This window comes from Bufo bufo, chromosome 10 (assembly GCF_905171765.1).
Source record: "Bufo bufo chromosome 10, aBufBuf1.1, whole genome shotgun sequence".
Taxonomy (NCBI): domain Eukaryota; kingdom Metazoa; phylum Chordata; class Amphibia; order Anura; family Bufonidae; genus Bufo; species Bufo bufo.
In genome coordinates, this window is record NC_053398.1 from 8,227,233 (window position 1) to 8,248,278 (window position 21,046).

At 45.0% G+C, this 21,046-nt stretch overlaps 1 protein-coding gene across 2 annotated transcripts in view; it reads right to left on the reverse strand.

Moving 5' to 3' along the window:
* The window catches only part of NELL1 (neural EGFL like 1), a 596,336-nt gene that overhangs the window by 459,738 nt on the left and 115,552 nt on the right, over positions 1–21,046 (reverse strand). For both annotated transcript variants that reach the window (XM_040409754.1, XM_040409753.1), the window contains exon 3: positions 16,958–17,108. In XM_040409754.1, the coding sequence (XP_040265688.1) occupies positions 16,958–17,108 (151 nt within the window). The remainder of the gene's footprint in view (positions 1–16,957; positions 17,109–21,046) is intronic.

The following is a 21,046-nucleotide window of genomic DNA, read 5'->3' on the forward strand; positions in this document are numbered from 1 at the left end:
AGGGAGATGACAGATACTGTATGAGAGAAGTATATACAGTATATAGAGAGGTGAACGCGTCTACGTTATTACTGTTATTATACCCAGAGATAAATGATGGCTTGTTCCTGTATGATTTATATGTAACAGGGTTGTTCATACGCATCGCACTTCTTTATGTAAATCGCGCAGCCAGGTTGTGCCCATTTATAAAACACACAGGTGTGAACATGTCAGCCTCGCTTTGTGGAACTGCGCAACTGATCGGAGGCACGTCTGCCGCTCCCGCAGCAAACAGCTGCTCCCTTGTTATTACAACTTGTCTCCTGGCACATTAAAGTTAAATATTACAGTCAGCTCGATGCAATAAGCTCAGAAGAATTCAGAGCCGGCCTGCACCAGAATGTTCTCTGGTAACGTAAAGGACGCATAACAAACCCTTTCTCTCCACCCAGTGACGGAGGGAAAGGCTGCACATCAATATAGAAAGTTAATTCTGAAGTCATAAGGGACGCCATCGCCTGGGCTGGCGGGGACAAGGGACGCCATCGCCTGGGCTGGCGGGGACAAGGGACGCCATCGCCTGGGCTGGCGGGGACAAGGGACGCCATCGCCTGGGCTGGCGGGGACAAGGGACGCCATCGCCTGGGCTGGCGGGGACAAGGGACGCCATCGCCTGGGCTGGCGGGGACAAGGGACGCCATCGCCTGGGCTGGCGGGGACAAGGGACGCCATCGCCTGGGCTGGCGGGGACAAGGGACGCCATCGCCTGGGCTGGCGGGGACAAGGGACGCCATCGCCTGGGCTGGCGGGGACAAGGGACGCCATCGCCTGGGCTGGCGGGGACAAGGGACGCCATCGCCTGGGCTGGCGGGGACAAGGGACGCCATCGCCTGGGCTGGCGGGGACAAGGGACGCCATCGCCTGGGCTGGCGGGGACAAGGGACGCCATCGCCTGGGCTGGCGGGGACAAGGGACGCCATCGCCTGGGCTGGCGGGGACAAGGGACGCCATCGCCTGGGCTGGCGGGGACAAGGGACGCCATCGCCTGGGCTGGCGGGGACAAGGGACGCCATCGCCTGGGCTGGCGGGGACAAGGGACGCCGTCGCCTGGGCTGGCGGGGACAAGGGACGCCGTCGCCTGGGCTGGCGGGGACAAGGGACGCCGTCGCCTGGGCTGGCGGGGACAAGGGACGCCGTCGCCTGGGCTGGCGGGGAAAAGGGACACAGTCGCCTGTGCCAGGGGGGACCTCATTGCCTGTGCCGGTGAAAGGGGAGGGGGGGGGTGATGGACGCCATCGCCTGTGTCAGGGAAGAAGTGAGGTCATTGTACTAGATGATGATGTGCATCTGCATATAGGAAGGTGTCCCCATTTATTAACTAAAATCCCCCAAAAAAAGAGTTGTTCAAAATTAGGTGAAAAAGGGCTTTTCTTTTCTGGAAACAGTGCCACTCCTGTCCATGCGCTATGTCTGGTACTGCAACTCGGACCCACTGATATAATTGATACTATTAACACAGCTCATGTACTAGAGAGGGAAAAATAGACACAATTTTCTAATCTTGGACAACCCTTTTAAATCCAAACAGCCTGTGCAAGATTTGGTGATCCTTCATCCCTCCCCAGTGAGCAGAATGGTGGCTGTGGGCTCTCCCAGCATGCAATTCTGCAGTACATTCTAGATCTTTCAGGTAACACACTGGATGGTTGAATAGAGATGTAGCAGGGCCAAGTTAAAGCAATACAATGACAAACTCAACCTCTCTGCACCTACATATAGAAAGTTGCTTTAGAGGCAGTCTGCAAAGATGTTCAATATCTCCAGCTATTGTGCAGCAAACCAGGAGTTAAATCATTAGGCCGGTGTTAATATGGCAGCAGCTGGCTGCAATCATTTAATAAACAGGGTGATGAATGTCCAACCAAGACCCGGCGCTGGACTCCAGATGCACCTTACAAGACTTTCTCACCTTGATGAATGGGACCCATTTCTCTATTGTAACCATTAAGACGCGCATTGATCTTCATTTGCCAATACCAGACATTTGCCCCCATCCCCCGCTTACATGTTTTTCTTTTTCTTACTTTCCTTTCACCAAATTGAGACTTTTTTGCAGGGAAGTTCCTCTCCGCTGTGAAATAGGAGTCATTTACAAGGCGTGAATATAAAACAGAACATATGTACGGGTAATTTGCAAGGCGTTAGCAAATGTTAATACAGGCATGTAGAAGGGTTTTGTTCCAAAATCCCCATCAAAGCTCATCAGACACACAGTAAATTATCCAAGTAGCAATTAGATGTTGTAAAGTGGTTTTCAGCATGCGGAGAGGAGAGCAAGGTGCAGAGCCGCCCCAGGGAAGAGGCTGCCATTCTGCACACGTATCCCTCAATCTGCTAGTATGAAGGAAGGAATACAAGAGTCCTGTCCTGTAGATGGCAGCCATACTGATGGCTGGATGGCCTCGCCCATGGCGTGCAAGGGGTGATAAATGCAAATGAGGGATTTGGGGTCTGAACGGACGGCGTCTTTCTGTGGCCAGAGCTCCATGGTGAATAGATGTGATCGATTATTACATTAATGCAATATTGTGCCTAATGCATCCCCCTGGAGTTACCTGGAATCAGATGTGAATGTGTGATTTCCTGCATCTGAAAAATTGTTGGACTTTTCCATAACCAATGTGATTTTTCTTTCACCACAGGAATATCGTGCAAATGTAACTTTACATCTAGGAATATTGTGATTCTCAATGTTTTACCCTTAAATCTGAATTTATATAAAATATAAGAATATATTTAGAAAGCTTTACTTATCCTGTACTGATCCTGAGTTGCATCCTGTATTATACTCCAGAGCTGCACTCACTATTCTGCTGGTGGAGTCACTGTGTACATACATTACTCATCCTGTACTGATCCTGAGTTGCATCCTGTATTATACTCCAGAGCTGCACTCACTATTCTGCTGGTGGAGTCACTGTGTACATACATTACTTATCCTGTACTGATCCTGAGTTACATCCTGTATTATACTCCAGAGCTGCACTCACTATTCTGCTGGTGCAGTCACTGTGTACATACATTACTTATCCTGTACTGATCCTGAGTTACATCCTGTATTATACTCCAGAGCTGTACTCACTATTCTGCTGGTGCAGTCACTGTGTACATACATTAATTATCCTGTACTGATCCTGAGTTACATCCTGTATTATACTCCAGAGCTGCACTCACTATTCTGCTGGTGTAGTCACTGTGTACATACATTACTTATCCTGTACTGATCCAGAGTTACATCCTGTATTATACTCCAGAGCTGCACTCACTATTCTGCTGGTGCAGTCACTGTGTACATACATTACTTATCCTGTACTGATCCTGAGTTACATCCTGTATTATACCCCAGAGCTGTATTCACTATTCTGCTGGTGCAGTCACTGTGTACATACATTACTTATCCTGTACTGATCCTGAGTTAAATCCTGTATTATACTCCAGAGCTGCACTCACTATTCTGCTGGTGCAGTCACTGTATACATACATTACTTATCCTGTACTGATCCTGAGTTACATTCTGTATTATACCTCAGAGCTGCACTCACTATTCTGCTGGTGCAGTCACTGTATACATACATTACTTATTCTGTACTGACCCCGAGTTACATCCTGTATTATACCCCAGAGCTGTATTCACTATTCTGCTGGTGCAGTCACTGTGTACATACATTACTTATCCTGTACTGATCCTGAGTTAAATCCTGTATTATACTCCAGAGCTGCACTCACTATTCTGCTGGTGCAGTCACTGTATACATACATTACTTATCCTGTACTGATCCTGAGTTACATTCTGTATTATACCTCAGAGCTGTAGTCACTATTCTGCTGATCAATGTAATCGTTAAAAAAAAACAACAAAAAAAACAAAAAAAAAAGCCCACACATTTTTAGCCATTTCCGGAAATAAAGCTGTGATCACCTACATTGTCTAATGGATTCTGAGGTAGTCGGATATCAACCCCATTCTCTTTACCACCCCCATACTTTACACTGCAGCTCTGCTTGTTCTGACTGCACACATTCAGCTGTTCGTACATGATGAGGCCGCTGCACATGGACTGAAGGGAGGAGTTTTCGTTCTCTCCTGCACATACCTGGTTTTTGGATATTTATTATAATAATTATTATGTTTCCATAAAGCTTGAATACAAATCTGCCACATGCAATATAACTGTAATCACTACATCTGTCACAGGCCTCGCTGTGTGCAACAGGCGCATGGCGCGATCTGCACTGTGACTTGGGAGGTTATGAGCGCTCCCTGCGGTGTGCCATCTGTCACTCAGCTCTTGACAGCCTCCGATAGATCATCTGAGAAGCATACAGTCGATTAGAAGCCAATCCAATAATTGCTCCCTGCCCACCTAGACCGGCCAGGCGCTGCACCTCAGACCCTTTCTCGCTTTGCAGGTTGAAGTTGTGGCTCTGACTATCAGCAGGTAAAATGTAGAGTCGCGCGGCTCAGTTACAAACACCCCAAATGAGCTGTAATCCAATTTCTGCAGTACTACACTTGACCACTAGGGGATGGGTATCCCAACAGCAACTCCACACACCAAAAAAGGAATCAAATTATCGGTCCATAATATCTGTATTATCAGGATTTCAGATTTTTTTTTTTTTTTTTTTGTGTACAGACCTTCAAGATATTTTGCAATTGCACAATAACACAGGATAGATCATCAATGCCTGATTGGTGGGGGTCCCACACCTGACAACTCTCCCCGAATCCCCCCCCCCCCCCCCGCCCCCAGATATGCTGTTTGAAAAGGCTGCTCTACAAGAGCGCCGCAGCCTCCTTGCAACTTGCCAAGCACAGCACTGTCCCTTGGATAGTGGCAGTGCTCGGTATTACAGCTCAGGCCCATTCACTTGAATGGGACTGAGCTGTACAAAAGGTCATGTGACTAATGAAGGGGACCTCTCTGCCTGGGAAGAGGCCATGGTGCTCTTCAAACAGCTGATCAGCGGGGGTGCCAGGATTGAGACCCTCACCAATCTGATATTGATGACCTACCCTGAGGGTTGGTCATCAATACTGCACTCCTGGAAAACCCCTTTTAGGGTCCATTCACACGTCCGTAAGTGTTTTGCGGATCCGCAAAATATGGACACCGGCAATGTGCATTCCGCAATTTGTGGACCGCACATCGCTGGCACTATAATAGAAAATGCCTTATCTTGTTCGCAATTGCGGACAGGAATAGGACATGTTCTACTTTTTTGCGGAAACGGAAGCACGGATGCGGAAGTGCGGATCCGCAAATGCAGATGCGGACTTCACATTCCGGCCCCATTGAAAATGAATGTGTCTGCACCCGTTCCGCAAAATTGCGGAACGGACGCGGACCCATTTTGCGGACGTGTGAATTTACCCTAATGCTAATTAGGAAATATGGCAGCTTCCATCTAGAAACAGCGCCACTTTGGTCCACAGGTTGCGTTTGGTATTGCAGATCATCCGTCTTTATTCCATGGAGCAGAGTTGAAATACTAGACATAGCTAATGAAACATGGAAGAGAGCAGCGACCTACATCATCCTGCTTTCTACATATCCTGAAAGGTGTATAGATAGCTGTAGTGTATAACTAGACCAACCCCCCCCCCCCCCCCCCTCCAATTATGCCTACACTGTGTCTATATTGTGTCAGTCTTTACTGCAATTCTAGCTAAGGCCACTTTTGCATTTTTGCTGACCGGCATGGATCAGTTATATTAATACAACTGGCTGCAACCGTTCAGAACAGATTCGGTTGTATTAAATAAAAAAAATTAAGAAACCGGATCCGGCACGAAAACTATTGTAACCATAGTTATTTTCATGTCCGAAAGAACTGGATTCGGCACCATTGACTTACATGGTTTTTGGTTCCGGATACAGCTTCTTCAGTTTCCGATGCTGCACACAAAAATGCTGCTTGCAGCAATTTTCTGTCCAGCATGTGTCACGGCTGTGTCATGGTCTGGTGGTAGTGGACCGTAACACTTTAGCCATGCATGCTTGTTGCCGGTGGCGACGTGTAGTTTTTAGCATGTTTTCACACTTCCCCTTTAAAGTTGTTGTCCCTTCCCATTCAAGGTGGAGCTGGGTGTGGGCTCTTATAGTACTTGGGCTTGGGGTATGAGGTTAGTGGGACTTCAGCTTCTTGTGGAGCTGGAGTTATGCTGCCATCATGGACCTTACCATCTGTCCAGTTTGAGGGACACCTTGTTGGACATAGATCGTCATGCTTTATGTATCCTCCATGTTCCCTACCTTAAGGCCTATTGCACACGGACGGGTTTTTTTCCCGTTTACTGGACGTTTTTTGCGTTCCGTATACGGAACCATTCATTTCAATGGGTCCGCAAAAAAAACGGAATGTACTCCGTATGCATTCAGTTTCCGTATTTCCGTTTTTCCGTTCCGTTTTAACATAGAACATGTCCTATTATTGCCCGCAAATCACAGTCCGTGGCTCCATTCAAGTCAATGGGTCCGCAAAAAACCGGAACACATATGGAAATGCATCCGTATGTCTTCCGTTTCCGTTCCGTTTTTTGCTGAACCATCTATTGAAAATGTTATGCCCAGCCCAATTTTATCTATGTAATTACTGTATACTCTATATGCCATACGGAAAAACGGAACGGAAAAACGGAACAGAAACGGAAACACAACGGAAACAAAAAACGGAACAACGGATCCGTGAAAAACGGATCGCAAAACACTGAAAAAGCCATACGGTCGTGTGCAATAGGCCTAACTGTGTTGATGTTTGGGGTGGGTTTATGTTCAGGGTGTTGTGTACGTCTTGTAGTTTCATGTCTGGTTTTTTGGTGTTGTTCGTCCAGCATGTATGCAAGGCGTTTCCCTGTGTGTTGTGCCTCCAGTGAGGGGGCTCCTGGGTTCCTCGGAGGGGGAACTGCATTGACCACCTGCCTGCGGAAGTGGGATCCAAGGTTTCCTGGAGGGGGAACCACTAGTCAGTAGCAGTTTCATCCAGTAGTTGTGGCAGGTAAGTGCTGTTGTTCCAGTGTGTGTTTGCTCCTTTCTTGTTGCTAGGCCTGCTAGAGACACTGGTTCATCGTGGATGAACGGGTCATCTCCTAGCCCTGGCAATATTACCAGGGATCTCTAGGATTATTAGGGCCCGAGGTTCCTGGTATGAGCCCTCCCACCATTAGGGTTTGCTCATACAGTTAGGAGGTCAGGGCTAGGATTTAGAGATGTGTTAGAAGGTGACCTGCTCCCTTTATTCCTGTTTCTAGACCTAGTGGCATATCCCGCCAACCTACATTGTACGGTGTGGAGTTCCCCCCCCCCACTCCCCACCGTGACAGTATGGGAACGCAACAAACTGGAACAGAATGCATTCTGGTGCACTCCACTCCGGTTTGTTCAGTTTTGTCCCCACTGACAATGAATGGGGACAAAACTGAAGCATTGAGCTGTGGTTTTGAGAGCCTGCGCCAGATCTTAAAACCAGACAGCACAATGCAGATGTGAAAGTAACCTAAGGATGAACAGAGCTGAAGGGTTGTAGGCTTAATATGGTTAATAGTGCGTTTTAGGAAAGATAGCGGAGGCCCCAGGCGGCAGGTGCCCCTTTCTCCGCTCCTATAGTGCATCCTTGTAAACTCTTCCTCACCCCAATGCTCGGTGATCCCTCATAGTTCAGTTCTTTGTCCACATTTCCACCTATAGATTTCTCCATCTGACGGCAGCTAGAACACAGGCTGACAATATCCCGCCGTTCACCGGATGAGGGGACACATCTATAAATTGTATGAAATGGTAATAAGAATCCCAGAAAACACACTGCAAGTGTCTACGCAGTGAACACATCCACATGCACTTACACCTTGTCAGCCGCTGTCTTACTAGGCTGTGGAACAATTCAGGTAATATACAGTATGCATATTTTGCCTTTTATTACTTTCAGGGCTCCATTGGCTCCTAACCTGAAAAATTTAGGAGCCAAATTTAAATTTTTAGTCGCCAAATTTTAAATACATATAATTACGGTATAATAAAAAATAAAATAAAAAAATATATAAAAAAAAAACACAACATGTCTTACTTAGGGTTGTCACGATACCAAAATTTTGACTCTATTTCGAAACCATAAAAAAGTATTACGATACTCGATACCACATGAAAAAAATAAAAAATAAAGCCGCGTGCATTGCAGATTTTATGGAACGTCTGGACCATGATAGAACAGTCCTAACCTAATTTTTGTCGGGACAAGGTGACAAAAAAAATGGCAAATTGCTTTTTTTTTATTTTTTTTTGTTACGGCGTTTACCGCATAGGAGATATTTTTTAATATTTTAATCGTTTTTCGGGCGTGGTGATATGTGATTTTTTTATTGTTTATATATTTTATATGGAAAATTTGGCAAGGGGGTGATTTAAACTTAATATTTTAGCTTTTGTTTTTTTTACTTTTTATTTAATAACTATTTCCGCCCTTTGGGGCTAGAACCTGGGATTTTTTTTCATCCCTTGTCCTATTCACCCTAATAGAGCTCTATTAGGGTGAATAGGACCTCACACTGTCCCTGCTGCCCTGTGCATAGTACACACAGCAGCCGGGAGCCGACTATGGCAGCCAGGGCTTCAGTAGCGTCCTGGCTGCCATGGTAACCGATCGGAGCCCCAGGATTACACAGCTGGGGCTCCAATCAGAAGCTGCCACTGCCACCAATGATTATAATACTTTGGGAGGGGGGGGGGGGGGGGGAGTGGGGGCGCACTGCGCCACCAATGATTCTACTTTTTAATACTGGGGTTGGGGGGGTTTCGGTGCACTGTGCCACCAATGAATATAGTTTATGCTTAATACAAACGCAGGCTGCGCTGCGGGTGCCGGCCATATCCCATACCCGACACCCAGCCTCTATGACTGCGCGCTGCGATCCGTCGCTATTTACCCCTCAGCGTTCTGGCAAGGTATAGAAATCTGGCAGAACACCGGCCATGTGCCGGGTATGGGATATGGCCGATGTTCTGTCAGATTTCTATACCTTGCCAGAACGCTATTCCGGAAGTGACGCGGCTGCACAGGAATCAGAACACCAGCACCTGCAGCGCAGCCTGCGTTTGTATTAACCCTAAACTATATTCATTGGTGGTGCAGTGACCACAGCCCCTCCCCTCCTCCTCCCTGCTATCAGCCCATTGGTGGCAGCGGCACAGGGGGGAGGGACTGCCTCCTTCTCCTCTGTGCTGTTGAGAAGAACATGGCGGCGCTGACAGCAGCGCGTCCCATGTCAGTACCTCGTCTGTGAGAGGCAGAGCAGTGGAGGGTCTAGGCGCAAATGGCGACAAGACTACAAAGGCGACAAGACAGAAAGGCTAGGTGCACCCCTGGGTATTAGATGCTGTATCACACTACAAAGCATTATAATGCGTCACTGCTATGATGGTGTTTAGAGCTCTGTATGGCACAGATATGGTGTTGCTGTTTTGCACTGAATGGTGGTGTTTATTAGGCACTATCAAGTATTGCCACCCGGACCATGTCGCTACTATGTAGACAGTCGCTCAAAAGTCCAACTTCGATGGATTGTTTGCAACTGTCATGTCGCAGAGTGACACCATCGACTATCATTATGACAAATGTTGCCATGTAGCCCTTGCCTTAGTGTTTGAATCCATCCACAAGGGGGCTCGTCACCGTCGCGGCCTGCTATTGGCTCCTCCCTACATGTTTTGATCCAAGCGACGGGAAGATGCAGCAGCGGCGCTGTGCAGCGATCCGGAGCGACGCTGTTGCCAGGCAGCAGGTAAGCATAATCCATACAAGGGGCCCGGGCATTGGGGGATATTTTAGATATCAGATAACCCCTTTAAGGAGTTTTACAATTGGGACTTTGGTGCGTGACGGAGGGTTGAGGCTGCAGACTGCAGGACTGATGTGTTTTCCGACGGCTGCACTGCGTAGGATTATCTACAGACTGTGGTCAAATGGGAGGTTTTTATCTTCCACCAAAAAAAGTTTTATTTTGATTTGAAACAACCCAGGATTTAAATAAAGCACAAATTATAACTAGCAAGAAGAAAGCAACGCTCCAATGCTGGGCACTATCCAGACACTTTATTTGAAAGAGATGAAACCACTGGAACATTACAAAGATTCAGCCGCATTATCGCCCCAAGATCAAACCAGGAAGCTGCGTGATAAGTGTCGACCATTCACTGGCTGCACAAACAACCCAGTGGGGGGCAGCGACCAACAATACATAAACATACTTGTCGGGCACTAATTATGCTGCATCTGAAAATAGCCATAAATCTGCTGTTCTGCATTACAGTGATGGGCAACGGGCGACAGACGGAGATGGTCACATGACCCATAAATAGGACTAGGATCACAAAGCAGGACTAGGATGGAGACACAAGGAAAGATCTCTGCAAAACGTAACATCTAGGATATTTCAAAATGGCCATAGTTAGGATATAAGGGCACTTGGGTTACAGACTCCAAAATAAAGGGGGCAGGGTGCGCTGTATAACAGCTGGGACTGGAAGCTCACATGGGGCCTAATGCACAATCTGGAACAGGACCCACACCTACAGTACCATGTGCCGCTCATAATACACTGCTCAAAAAAATGGCTCTGGCAGTGCTCCTCCTGTTCCTCCTTGCACAAAGGCGGAGGTAGCGGTCCTGCTGCTGGGCTGTTGCCCTCCTACGGCCTCCTCCACGTATCCTGATGTACTGGCCTGTCTCCTGGTAGCGCCTCCGTGCTCTGGACACTACGCTGACAGACACAGCAAACCTTCTTGCCACAGCTCGCATTGATGTGCCATCCTGGATAAGCTGCACTACCTGAGCCACTTGTGTGGGTTGTAGACTCCATCTCATGCTACCACTAGAGTGAAAGCACCGCCAGCATTCAAAAGTGACCAAAACATCAGCCAGGAAGCATAGGAACTGAGAAGTGGTCTGTGGTCACCACCTGCAGAACCACTCCTTTATTGGGGGTGTCTTGCTAATTGCCTATAATTTCCACCTGTTGTCTATCCCATTTGCACAACAGCAGGTGAAATTGATTGTCACTCAGTGTTGCTTCCTAAGTGGACAGTTTGATTTCACAGAAGTGTGATTGACTTGGAGTTACATTGTGTTGTTTAAGTGTTCCCTTTATTTTTTTGAGCAGTGTATATGTGGTAGAGGAGCCTGTGGTAAAGGGCTCAAGTGCAACTGCTGCCTCTGTGCCCCTTACAGCTACACCCCTGCTCTTTACAGCCATTTAACCTCTTACAGTTTATCAAGTGATTATGGTCCACACTAATGGCATCTTCACACACCCTTTCTTTTGCTTCCTAAATGCAAAATTAAGCAACTTTTTAGATAGTCTACAATAAAAAATTCCAATTATTTTGCTTCTGCAGAGTGTGTGTTAGGTCTTCACCTAGCTGCCGATGCGGTTGAATCTGGCAAATCCTTGACCTCTGCTCATGTTTCCAGGCTCTCAGTGATGATTTGATACAATGTTGCAGCACAGATGGGACGCTTTGATACAGCGATGTACCAGTGGTGCAGCGTTCGGATACAATGACGTGGCACTGATGTAATGCTACCATGTTACAAAATAGATGCGATTACTAATGTGTCTGCACCTAGAATCTGCCCAGGGGGCGCAAATTGGCACAATTAGGATGACTACAACTTTATCCAAAAGGATGCGGATCTTAGCAGAAAGAGGTGGAGCTTGAACCTCGGTGAGAAATGTGGCGCAGATCTAGTAAATTCACAACAACACCTATAGATTTAGAAAATCTGCCCAAACGCTTAGATATGACGTTGCAGGGCTGATGCAATGTTGTGGGAGAGAGAATGCACAATAAAAACCGCGCATCCCTTTCGAGTTCACTTGAGTGGAAACCCATTCATTGCGGCTTGTTGCAGCCATTCTGTCTCATGAGAAGCCATATGGACAGGCCTGCACAGGTGACCATCACAGCAGAACAAATCCCTGTGCGACAAGCGAACCCAGTCACAACAGAAGAGCAGCGATGCTAATGAGCCTCCGGGCCGCTCTGCATGAAATCAGCACCAGTTTTCTGATTTTCCTCATAAAAGCGCCAATAGTTCACAATCACTGAAATAAAGCAGAAATCCATTTCCAATTACAATTCCATCTGCTCTTTTTAATTTTAATTTGCAAAAAGAATTTCACCAGCATTTCTGAGAATAACATACAGTGACCACAGTCAGCGACCCCCGACAGGTCTGCGTCACCTACGGGTACTTGAAGGAATTCTTCAGATAAAATTAGATAAAATTAGAAAAGTACAGAAGCGGACTTTACGGTCAAATGGGAGTTGCCATCTTAGAAAATGGTGACGGAAATACCTTTGGCACCATTGAGGAATTCGCATTGGAAGCCATATTGGGTTGTCAACCAGCCTACCCCCAAAACAAATCAAACAACTTAAAGGGATACTGCCCATCTTGAGAATGTATGGAATATCCAAAGAATATGCAAATCAATGCCCGATATCTCCCCTAGACTTCAAAGGAGCAGGCCAGAGGGAAGCATAGCCACCTCTCTGTTTATTGTGATGGGAATTTAGGCCTCTAGAGGTTTGCATAGGATGTCGCAAACCCCAACCAGCCACCTAGCAGTTGTTGATGGCATATATAGTAGATATGCTATAAATGCTCAAAGTTAAAAAAAAAACAATACACGCTTTAATTAATTCTGACAGGGGTTTATCCTAGCTTTCCCAGGCCCCTGAATGCCAAGTCCACTTCGTTATGTAAACCCTTTCCTTCCAATGTTGCTGCCTGCCATTATTATGGACTTGCATTTACTACTGGAGTCGATTATAGGAACATCGCGGTCGTAGGATGATGAGCGCAGTATTACACAGACTTATCCGCTTTATTTAATCTCAATACACCTGATTCAGAACCTAAAAAAAATGCTTTGGAAAAGAACAAATCTGTAATCCCCTTCATTTAACATATAATAGGAGTCACCAGCCAAAACCAGAGCATCGATGAAACAAAAATGGGCATTATAAGCAAATATCAGGAAACATACAAGATTTTATATTGCCTTTTACCCCAGAAAGATGGGGAGTAGGTGACAGGCATCAGAGAACCTTCCTCTGGATCAATGTATTGTGATACAATAGACTGAAATGGAGGAATGGATCTGACCTGAACCTTAGGGCCCGGTTATCAATTATTCTGCATACAGATGGCAGGATTATCATGATAGGCAACTTCCAGTCCTCATTCCCCTCCTACCATCAGGACTCTGCCCCTGTCCTCTCTAAACTCAAGACACATGGCACTCATAGGGTGAATCATTTGAGATGTATCCCTCTGGGGGGTAGGTTAGTCGTGCCCACCTCAACTCCAATAAGTGATTGAGGAGAGTTGTCAGCCGATGCCAGACACTACACGTGGCTCATGCCCGCTCTGCACCAGCACCAAGCGGCGTTCCTCTCATCTGGAGCATCTTGCACAGCAGACTTGATAAAGGGGTCCCATGTACCCCGAAACACGTCGCCATTGTGAATATTGCCAATAAAAATATTTTGATCCACATCCTTCAGGTCATCCATTTTTACCAGCGAGCTGTCATCTTGAAGTGGAATCCCACCAGTCCACGCACTCACTAAACTAGACACAGGAGTGGACAGGTTACTGCCCACCACAAGGATCTGTGCACTCCTCTCCTGAAATAATCTGTGCTGCTTTGGAAACGTCCACTGTGTGACCACTCACAAGATCAATGCCCTCATTTCCTGAAATACTCTGTATTGCTGGTTGCCTGCTAATGCTAAATCTGTGAACTCGCTCTTGTCTCCGTTCCCCTCTTCACATCATGAGACCACCCTGTCACATTCAGCCATGTCGTCACTGTGCACTCATGTAAATGTAACCTCCTGACCAGAAACAGATGTAGCCAGCATTAAAGTCAAACCTGATGCGTTATCCCACTAGCTTATCTCACCAAGTTTAATTATGTGCTAAGCTTCTAAAACGTAGGCGACTTTCACACTTGTGGTAGCCTTTTCAACCGCCAGAACACCCTGCCGGATCCATGCTACAGCAAGTCCACCATGCTGGCGGAAGTCCTCTCCGGCCCCATTCACTATGAATGGTCCACACTGCATTAGGCTACTTTCACATTGGCGTTTTGGCTTTCCGTTTCTGAGATCCGTTCAGGGCTCAGCGGTCCAAAACTGATCAGTTTTGCCCTTAATGCATTCTGAATGGAAAAGGATCCGCTCAGAATGCATCAGTTTGGCTCCGTTCCGTCTCCATTCCGTTTTGCTGTCCGCTTGACAAAACTGGGCCAAATGGATCCATCATGACCCACAATGTAAGTCAACGGGGACGGATCTGTTTTCTCTGGCACAATAGAAAAACGGATCAGTCTCCCATTGACTTTCAATGGAGTTCATGACGGATCCGTCTTGGCAATGTTACAGATAATACAAAGCGATCAGTTCATAATAGATGCATGTGGTTGTATTGTTGTAACGGATCAGTTTTTGCAGATCCAAGACGAATCCGCACAAAACGCGAGTGTGAAAGCAGCCTTAAAGGTGCTGCTGAGTTACACTGCTGGGATGGCGCGCTATGACATGATTTTGGTGCTGGATCTGTACAATGCTGCAGGCTAGATATAATAATTTAATAGTAATTTTGCAGGATAGATGCAATGCTTTGATACAAAGTTGCAGGGTGGATGTAATACTTTGATACAGTGTTACAGGAAAACATTTAGTACTTTCATACAATGTTGCAGGGTGGATATAATAATCAAATATAACACTTTGATACAATGTTTGAACACATTGAAATACAATTAAATACTCACATGCAGCTGTGTTCTCACTGACAGAGTTACATAAGTGAACAGGTCAATGCGTACTGGTCTCCTGAAAAACTCAGCTGGGGGACCTTAGAGCTCCACTATGTAACTCATCTGTGACCCCCCATTTATCTCCATTCCTCTCCTTACAAGAACTGTAGGCAACCATTAAAGGGGTTGTCCGAGTTATTTTTTTGTTCTATGTTCCTAACTAAGCAAATGTAACAGTTTTCCAATTAACTCCCTTTAGCTCCAGTGGCAGGTTTCTCAGATTTCACTGAGGGTCACATGACCTGTGATGTCAGCTTCTCTCCCTGCACTGATAAAGCCTGTAAACGAGAAGTCACTGTGCTGGCCACGCCCCCCTTCACTGTCTTCTGCTCTCTCTGCTAGGATTCTTAACCCCTTCAGCTGCACAGACTGGCTAGCTGCAGCAGTGACAATTCTGGGCACAGGATCTGACAGACTAGAGAGAGCATTGCACAAGATGGTAGGAGGAAGATCCTGTGTGTATTAGCAGTGTCATTATACAAGTGGGACTTGTAGTTCTACACTTACAAGTTGCTGTTGATTCTCTCAGCACTCAGGGCAGCTCTTGTATCCACTACCTTAGCAGTGTCATTATACAGCTGGGACTTGTAGTCCTACACATACAACATGCTGCTGATTCTCCCAGCAGGCAGAGATGTCACTCAGGGCAGCCTTGTATTCACTCCCTTAGCAGTGTCATTATACAGCTGGGACTTGTAGTCCTACACATACAACATGCTGCTGATTCTCCCAGCAGGCAGAGATGTCACTCAGGGCAGCCTTGTATTCACTCCCTTAGCAGTGCAGGGGGAGGGGCAGAGAGTGTTTTTATTGCATGTAAACAAAGGGCCAGAAAAGAACCAGCAAAATGAGGAAATATATATATATTTTTTTTTGCCTAAAACTTGCTTAGCTTAGTTATATATTGCTGCCCATCAGATTTTCAGTGCTATATTATTTTTTTTGATAACTCGGACAACCCCTTTAAGCATTGTGCAGGTCTGATTCTATGATTCCTTCCCCATCCAGCATTTACACGGGCATGCATAAACGGTGCTGCTGGGATTGATACAGCCATCGGTTGTCCCCGTCTACAGACTATGGCCAGCCTTGGAGATATTGTACACAGGGAGCTAGGCTGACAGTCCAGAGCCAACATCTAACCTAACTGGCATCCGACAAAGTGACTTCTCCTTTAAATCAAGGCTCTGTAACAGGCATCCTCTAACTGCGGCCCTCCAGCTGTTGCAAAACTACAACTCTCAGCATGCCCGAACAGCCTACGGGTATCAGCCTACAGCAGGGAATTGTGGGAGTTGTAGTTTTACAACAGCTGGAGGGCCGCAGTTTGAGGATGCCTGCTCTGTAAAATCTTGAGTGAAAGTAAAGCTGAATACATATTGTCCTGTCTCCCTCTCCCCTCCCCCATAAAGACGCAGCGGAGTCTATTAATATAAACCAGTTACCAATCTAGACATGAGAATCTCCCTTTAGCGCTCCAGTGCCTTCACCAAAACATCTTCTGCCCTTTTCAGCAGCTAACAATTGTAGGTCTTAGTTCTGAGAGCTTTAATGCTGCCTCAAAGAGCAAAGAAGCCAGCTCAGCTCTGCTACATCACCAATAACTGTGGAATGAGCTACAATTCAGAAGAGTTCAAGGAAATCAATTCACCAGAAGACATAGGCATTAATAAAGTTGGTTTAGAGTTGGGTCATCAATAACAAGTGGGTGGGGGGGAGCCCTAGGAGGTGACAAAGGCTACTTCTGTAGGTTTAATTCTATACATTTTTGGCCATATTTCTTCCAGGGGTCCGACTCCAAAGTCCTAATGGCTGGATCTATACGACCACAACAATTCTTTATATCAAAGGTCTTTAATAGAAGGTGCTCAAAGAGTTAGAGTAGTGGTGACCCCCTGACCTTCTCAGCAATACATTGTATTGAGCTTAGCCACTGCAGCTGCTTTCGGCCTCAGAGGTTGAGGGGCCACAATCAGGTATAAGAACACGGTACCTTTGTAAAGGAAAAAATAAGTTTGTTCTGCTGGTTACCTGTGCTCCATTTCTCGTATGGAGAGGATGACCCCAGACGACGACGACCTCTGCTGTATGGAGGCCAGGAAAGTAAACTCGCTCTTATTCCTGAAGAGCTGAATCACCTTTTCTCCGGTGTGCGCCGCCGCGTGGATCTCCCGCTCCACATCTGGAAACAAGAGACAAAATAAAGATTAAAGTGGCTGTACCACAAAAAAAAAAAATGGATGTGATTACTTTTGTAATTGCATGTAATTAAACATTTAGTATAGCCACTGAGTTATTCAATTTAACGTATTTATATAGCACCACCTGCTGTTAGTTGTTTTCTTTATTTCTTGTACCCCTCTCTGGGGTGGTCACACACGCTCAGTTTCAATTTTCAAATGTCACCAACCATATCTACTGTTAGAAGGCGTCACAGGAAACGAGCTACCGCAGAAAGGACCCCCCGGGAAAGGACCTCAGCGCCCACCCCCGGAGCTACTAACCTGAAATTAATCTAGTGGAACAATGAATGGGGAGAACTCGGGTTCCATGTGAGGTATAGGGCGGGATATTCATTGGATTTGCAATCTTATTGTCCTTCTTCTAAAATATGTAAAGTCATTACTGGCACAAGCTACACCATGTCGTGTCAGCTGGATTGCATTATTTATTTTTTTACTCCAGTCCAGCAAGGGTTAATCCTCTATCTGACGGTAGCATTCGATATGTGAAATTCTGCATAATCCCATAAAGAACTGACAGAGTGCAAGCTCAAAATTGCTGTAAGACTGGAGGCGTCTTATGTCGTATCAATGTCCTGCACAAAGTGCAATCTTCCAGCGTGTTGTCTACACCAACATCTGCAAAAGCAAATCAGAAAAGAAAGTTCCTTTTAACTAAGGGGCACTGTGGCCAAAAAGTATTGTGATGGGCACAAAGGAGAAAATTACATACATGCATTGGGCATGTAGGTTCATAAGCCCATTTTTATCTGTAGTTGGATATGTATCGGTCTTCCAAAAATTTCTAATATCCTGTTCAAGCCTTGCAAATTGAAAAAAATTAAATAAAAAAATAGAAAAACAAGATCAATTCTGTGCATAATGTGCCTAGTGTTGATCACGAATATTCAAATTTCAAATTTTTATCGCAAATATTTAGAATATAGTGATATATATTCGTAATTTCGAAAATTCAAGATTTTTTCTTCCGTAATGCGAATTTTTATCGCAAATTTTTTAATGGCCAAGTAAAAACATGATTCCTCCCTGCTTCTTGCTTGTGGGCCAATGACTCATGGGAGGAATCAGGACTTTAAATGGGAAAAATAATGAATATTCTAAAAAACTAATATATAGCACTCTATGGAATATATTCGTTTTTTCGAATATTCGTAATATACTAAAACGAGAATATATAGCAATATAGCGAATATTAAAAAAAAAAACGAATATAGAGCAATTTAGCTAATTTAGTGCTATAATCTTCTTTGTCTAATAGTTGTAATTTTTTTCTCATATGAAGTTCAGATTGGAAAAAAATGACAACTATAAAAAAAATGATTATAGCACTATATTAGCTAAATTGCTCTACATTTGTTTTTTTCTAATATTGGCTGTATTGCTATATATTCTTGTTTTAGAATATTACGAATATTCGAAAAAACGAATATATTCGATATAGTGCTATGACCACAAGCAAGAAGGAATCATGTTTTTGCTTGGCAATTTAAAAATTTGCGATAAAAATTCGCATTACGAAAATTTGCATATTACGCGATCATTACCTTGTTGATCTTTCGAGTAAAAAAATCGTAGAATATAACGAAATATTGCGAATTCGAATATGACTACTGCCGCTCATCACTAAGTGTGCCCACTCCATCCTGCCAACCAGCAGCTCTATCCATATACCAACAGGTAAATGGCAGCCCCCTCCGCTCATCAATCAGCAATTAAACAATTAAAATCCACTTCATAATCCTCCTGCAACCTCTTCCTCCATTGTTGGAATCACAAATAATTTCAGATGTTCACTTTACTCAATTTATCAAGTGTCTGATAAGCAACGGAGCCAAAAATTAAGGCAGCAGTCTTATGTAAGGATGAAATGCTGCAGTAGTATCAACCAGGACTATTGGAGAACCAAGGACCTGATGCCAGAATTGTGCACATTGATAGTTAACCCCATTTTTGCCAGTAAAGTCATGAATGGATAAGCCAAAGCTCCAAAGAACATGTGGCATAATTTTGCCCTGCATGCAGCTCTGGAGGAGACTGAAGTATAAATGTGTATAAGACATAAGTCAAGATCCGAGATTTGAAAGATGACACATTCTTACATTGGTGGAGCTGCTTTAGAGTCTGAGAGATGACCACAAGCGGTCCAAATCCACTTCCCTCATCCATTGGAGGAAACCCAGAGATATTCACAGACACAGCCGCAAAACAGAAGAGCCAGAAAAGAAGCGTCTACCAGAGTCTATCAGTCGCTCTGAATGTCTCAAGCATCTTTTCTTTCTGCAATCTTAAATTACATAGTCCAGGACGGCTAATATTCAGCCTTGAAGCGCTGGAGCAATACTCAGATTCAGCATATCTATTACTGCAAGGAGAGAATATTCTTCCAGTATTCAGCTTTCAGAATGAGTTTATTCATGCAGTCTCTCATGGTGATGATCACAAAAACCTTTCAAAATGTTTTAGGCAGGCACAATTTACTGAGAATCAAACGCTTGTCGGAAAAGTTGAGATTTGATCAACTTCCTTTGTACTAAAGTTTCATGTCATCGACTTTCACTCAACCTTGTTCTAGATCTCTCAACCTGACCCAGAGCTTGTTCTTAAAGGCTGTGGACACCTTAAAATGATTTAACATGATAGTAGTTACCTTCATTCATTATCAGATCCCTGATATTCAGCTTTAGCCTGCTCCTAGTTTTAGACTTTTCATGTGAACCTGTCCCTCCCAGTTACATATACTGGATCTGTGTGTCCAGGATGCTTCTGTCTTCCTCTGGCACTGTGTGGGTTTTCCTCCCCATCTACACAGTCTGTGTGATCAGCTCTCATTGGATGGTTCCCCCTCTCCACTCTCTGATCTGCCATTTACAACCTCCTCCAACTCCCTATTTCTAATACAGAGAGAAGGCAGGTGGAGAGCAGAAAGAGCTGTAAGAAACAGGGGCACTGGCCTGGAAGACTTGTATCAGCAACACCAGCAGTTAAAGGAAGGACTTACACACTCTGCAGAAACAAAACAGTAGGACACTAATAAAGACCATTTAGGACCTTGCTTTATTTCACAATCAAATGAATAATAAAAATAATAAAATTTAAAAACTATCAGTGTCTATAGCCTTTCACTAGGGTATGAACTTGGTCTCCAGGCTGGCATTGCTCTGTTTGTTGGCAAAACTATAACACTTGTGGAGGGTGGAAGAGGTTCTTGGTACCCATAGGTGATGGAGACTGAGCCAAGCTGAGACTGGACCAACTACAGTGATTCAAGGGTTGTAGAACAGGTGTAGGAACTAATGGTATGGTACCTACAAATGGTGTGTTGGGCCTGTTTAACTCAGTGTTTTAGCTTCAACATTTTGTGCCAATTCATCTCTTAAGATGACTTTATAGCTGGTCACAGTACCGTTTTCTTGCTATAGAGCAGGGATGGCCAACCTGAGGGTCTCCAGCTGTTGCAAAATTACAACTCCCAGCATGCCCACACTGCCTACAGCTATTAGCCTACAGCAGGGCATGGTGGGAGTTGTAGTTTTACTGCAGCTGGAGAGCCGCATTTCTGGATACCTGCTGCCACCATTAGGGGGGCGCTTGATGCATACAGTTTTATTAGAGAATTAAATATAAATTTAGCAAGCTCCCCCTAGTGGTGGTTACAGGCAGCAAGACTTTTCTTATTTCACTCTTTACCTATGGCATTTTCATGTACAAGTCACTAAAACAAAGTGCTAACTCTTTGAAGACATGTAATGAATTTAATCAGCAGTTTTATTGGACCTACAGTTTTTAGACAGAAAAAAATTGAAATGGTGTCCAAGGGAGAACAGTCACTCAAAAGTGAACTCCAAATAAGACACTGTTGATCTGGCAACAATGGCGA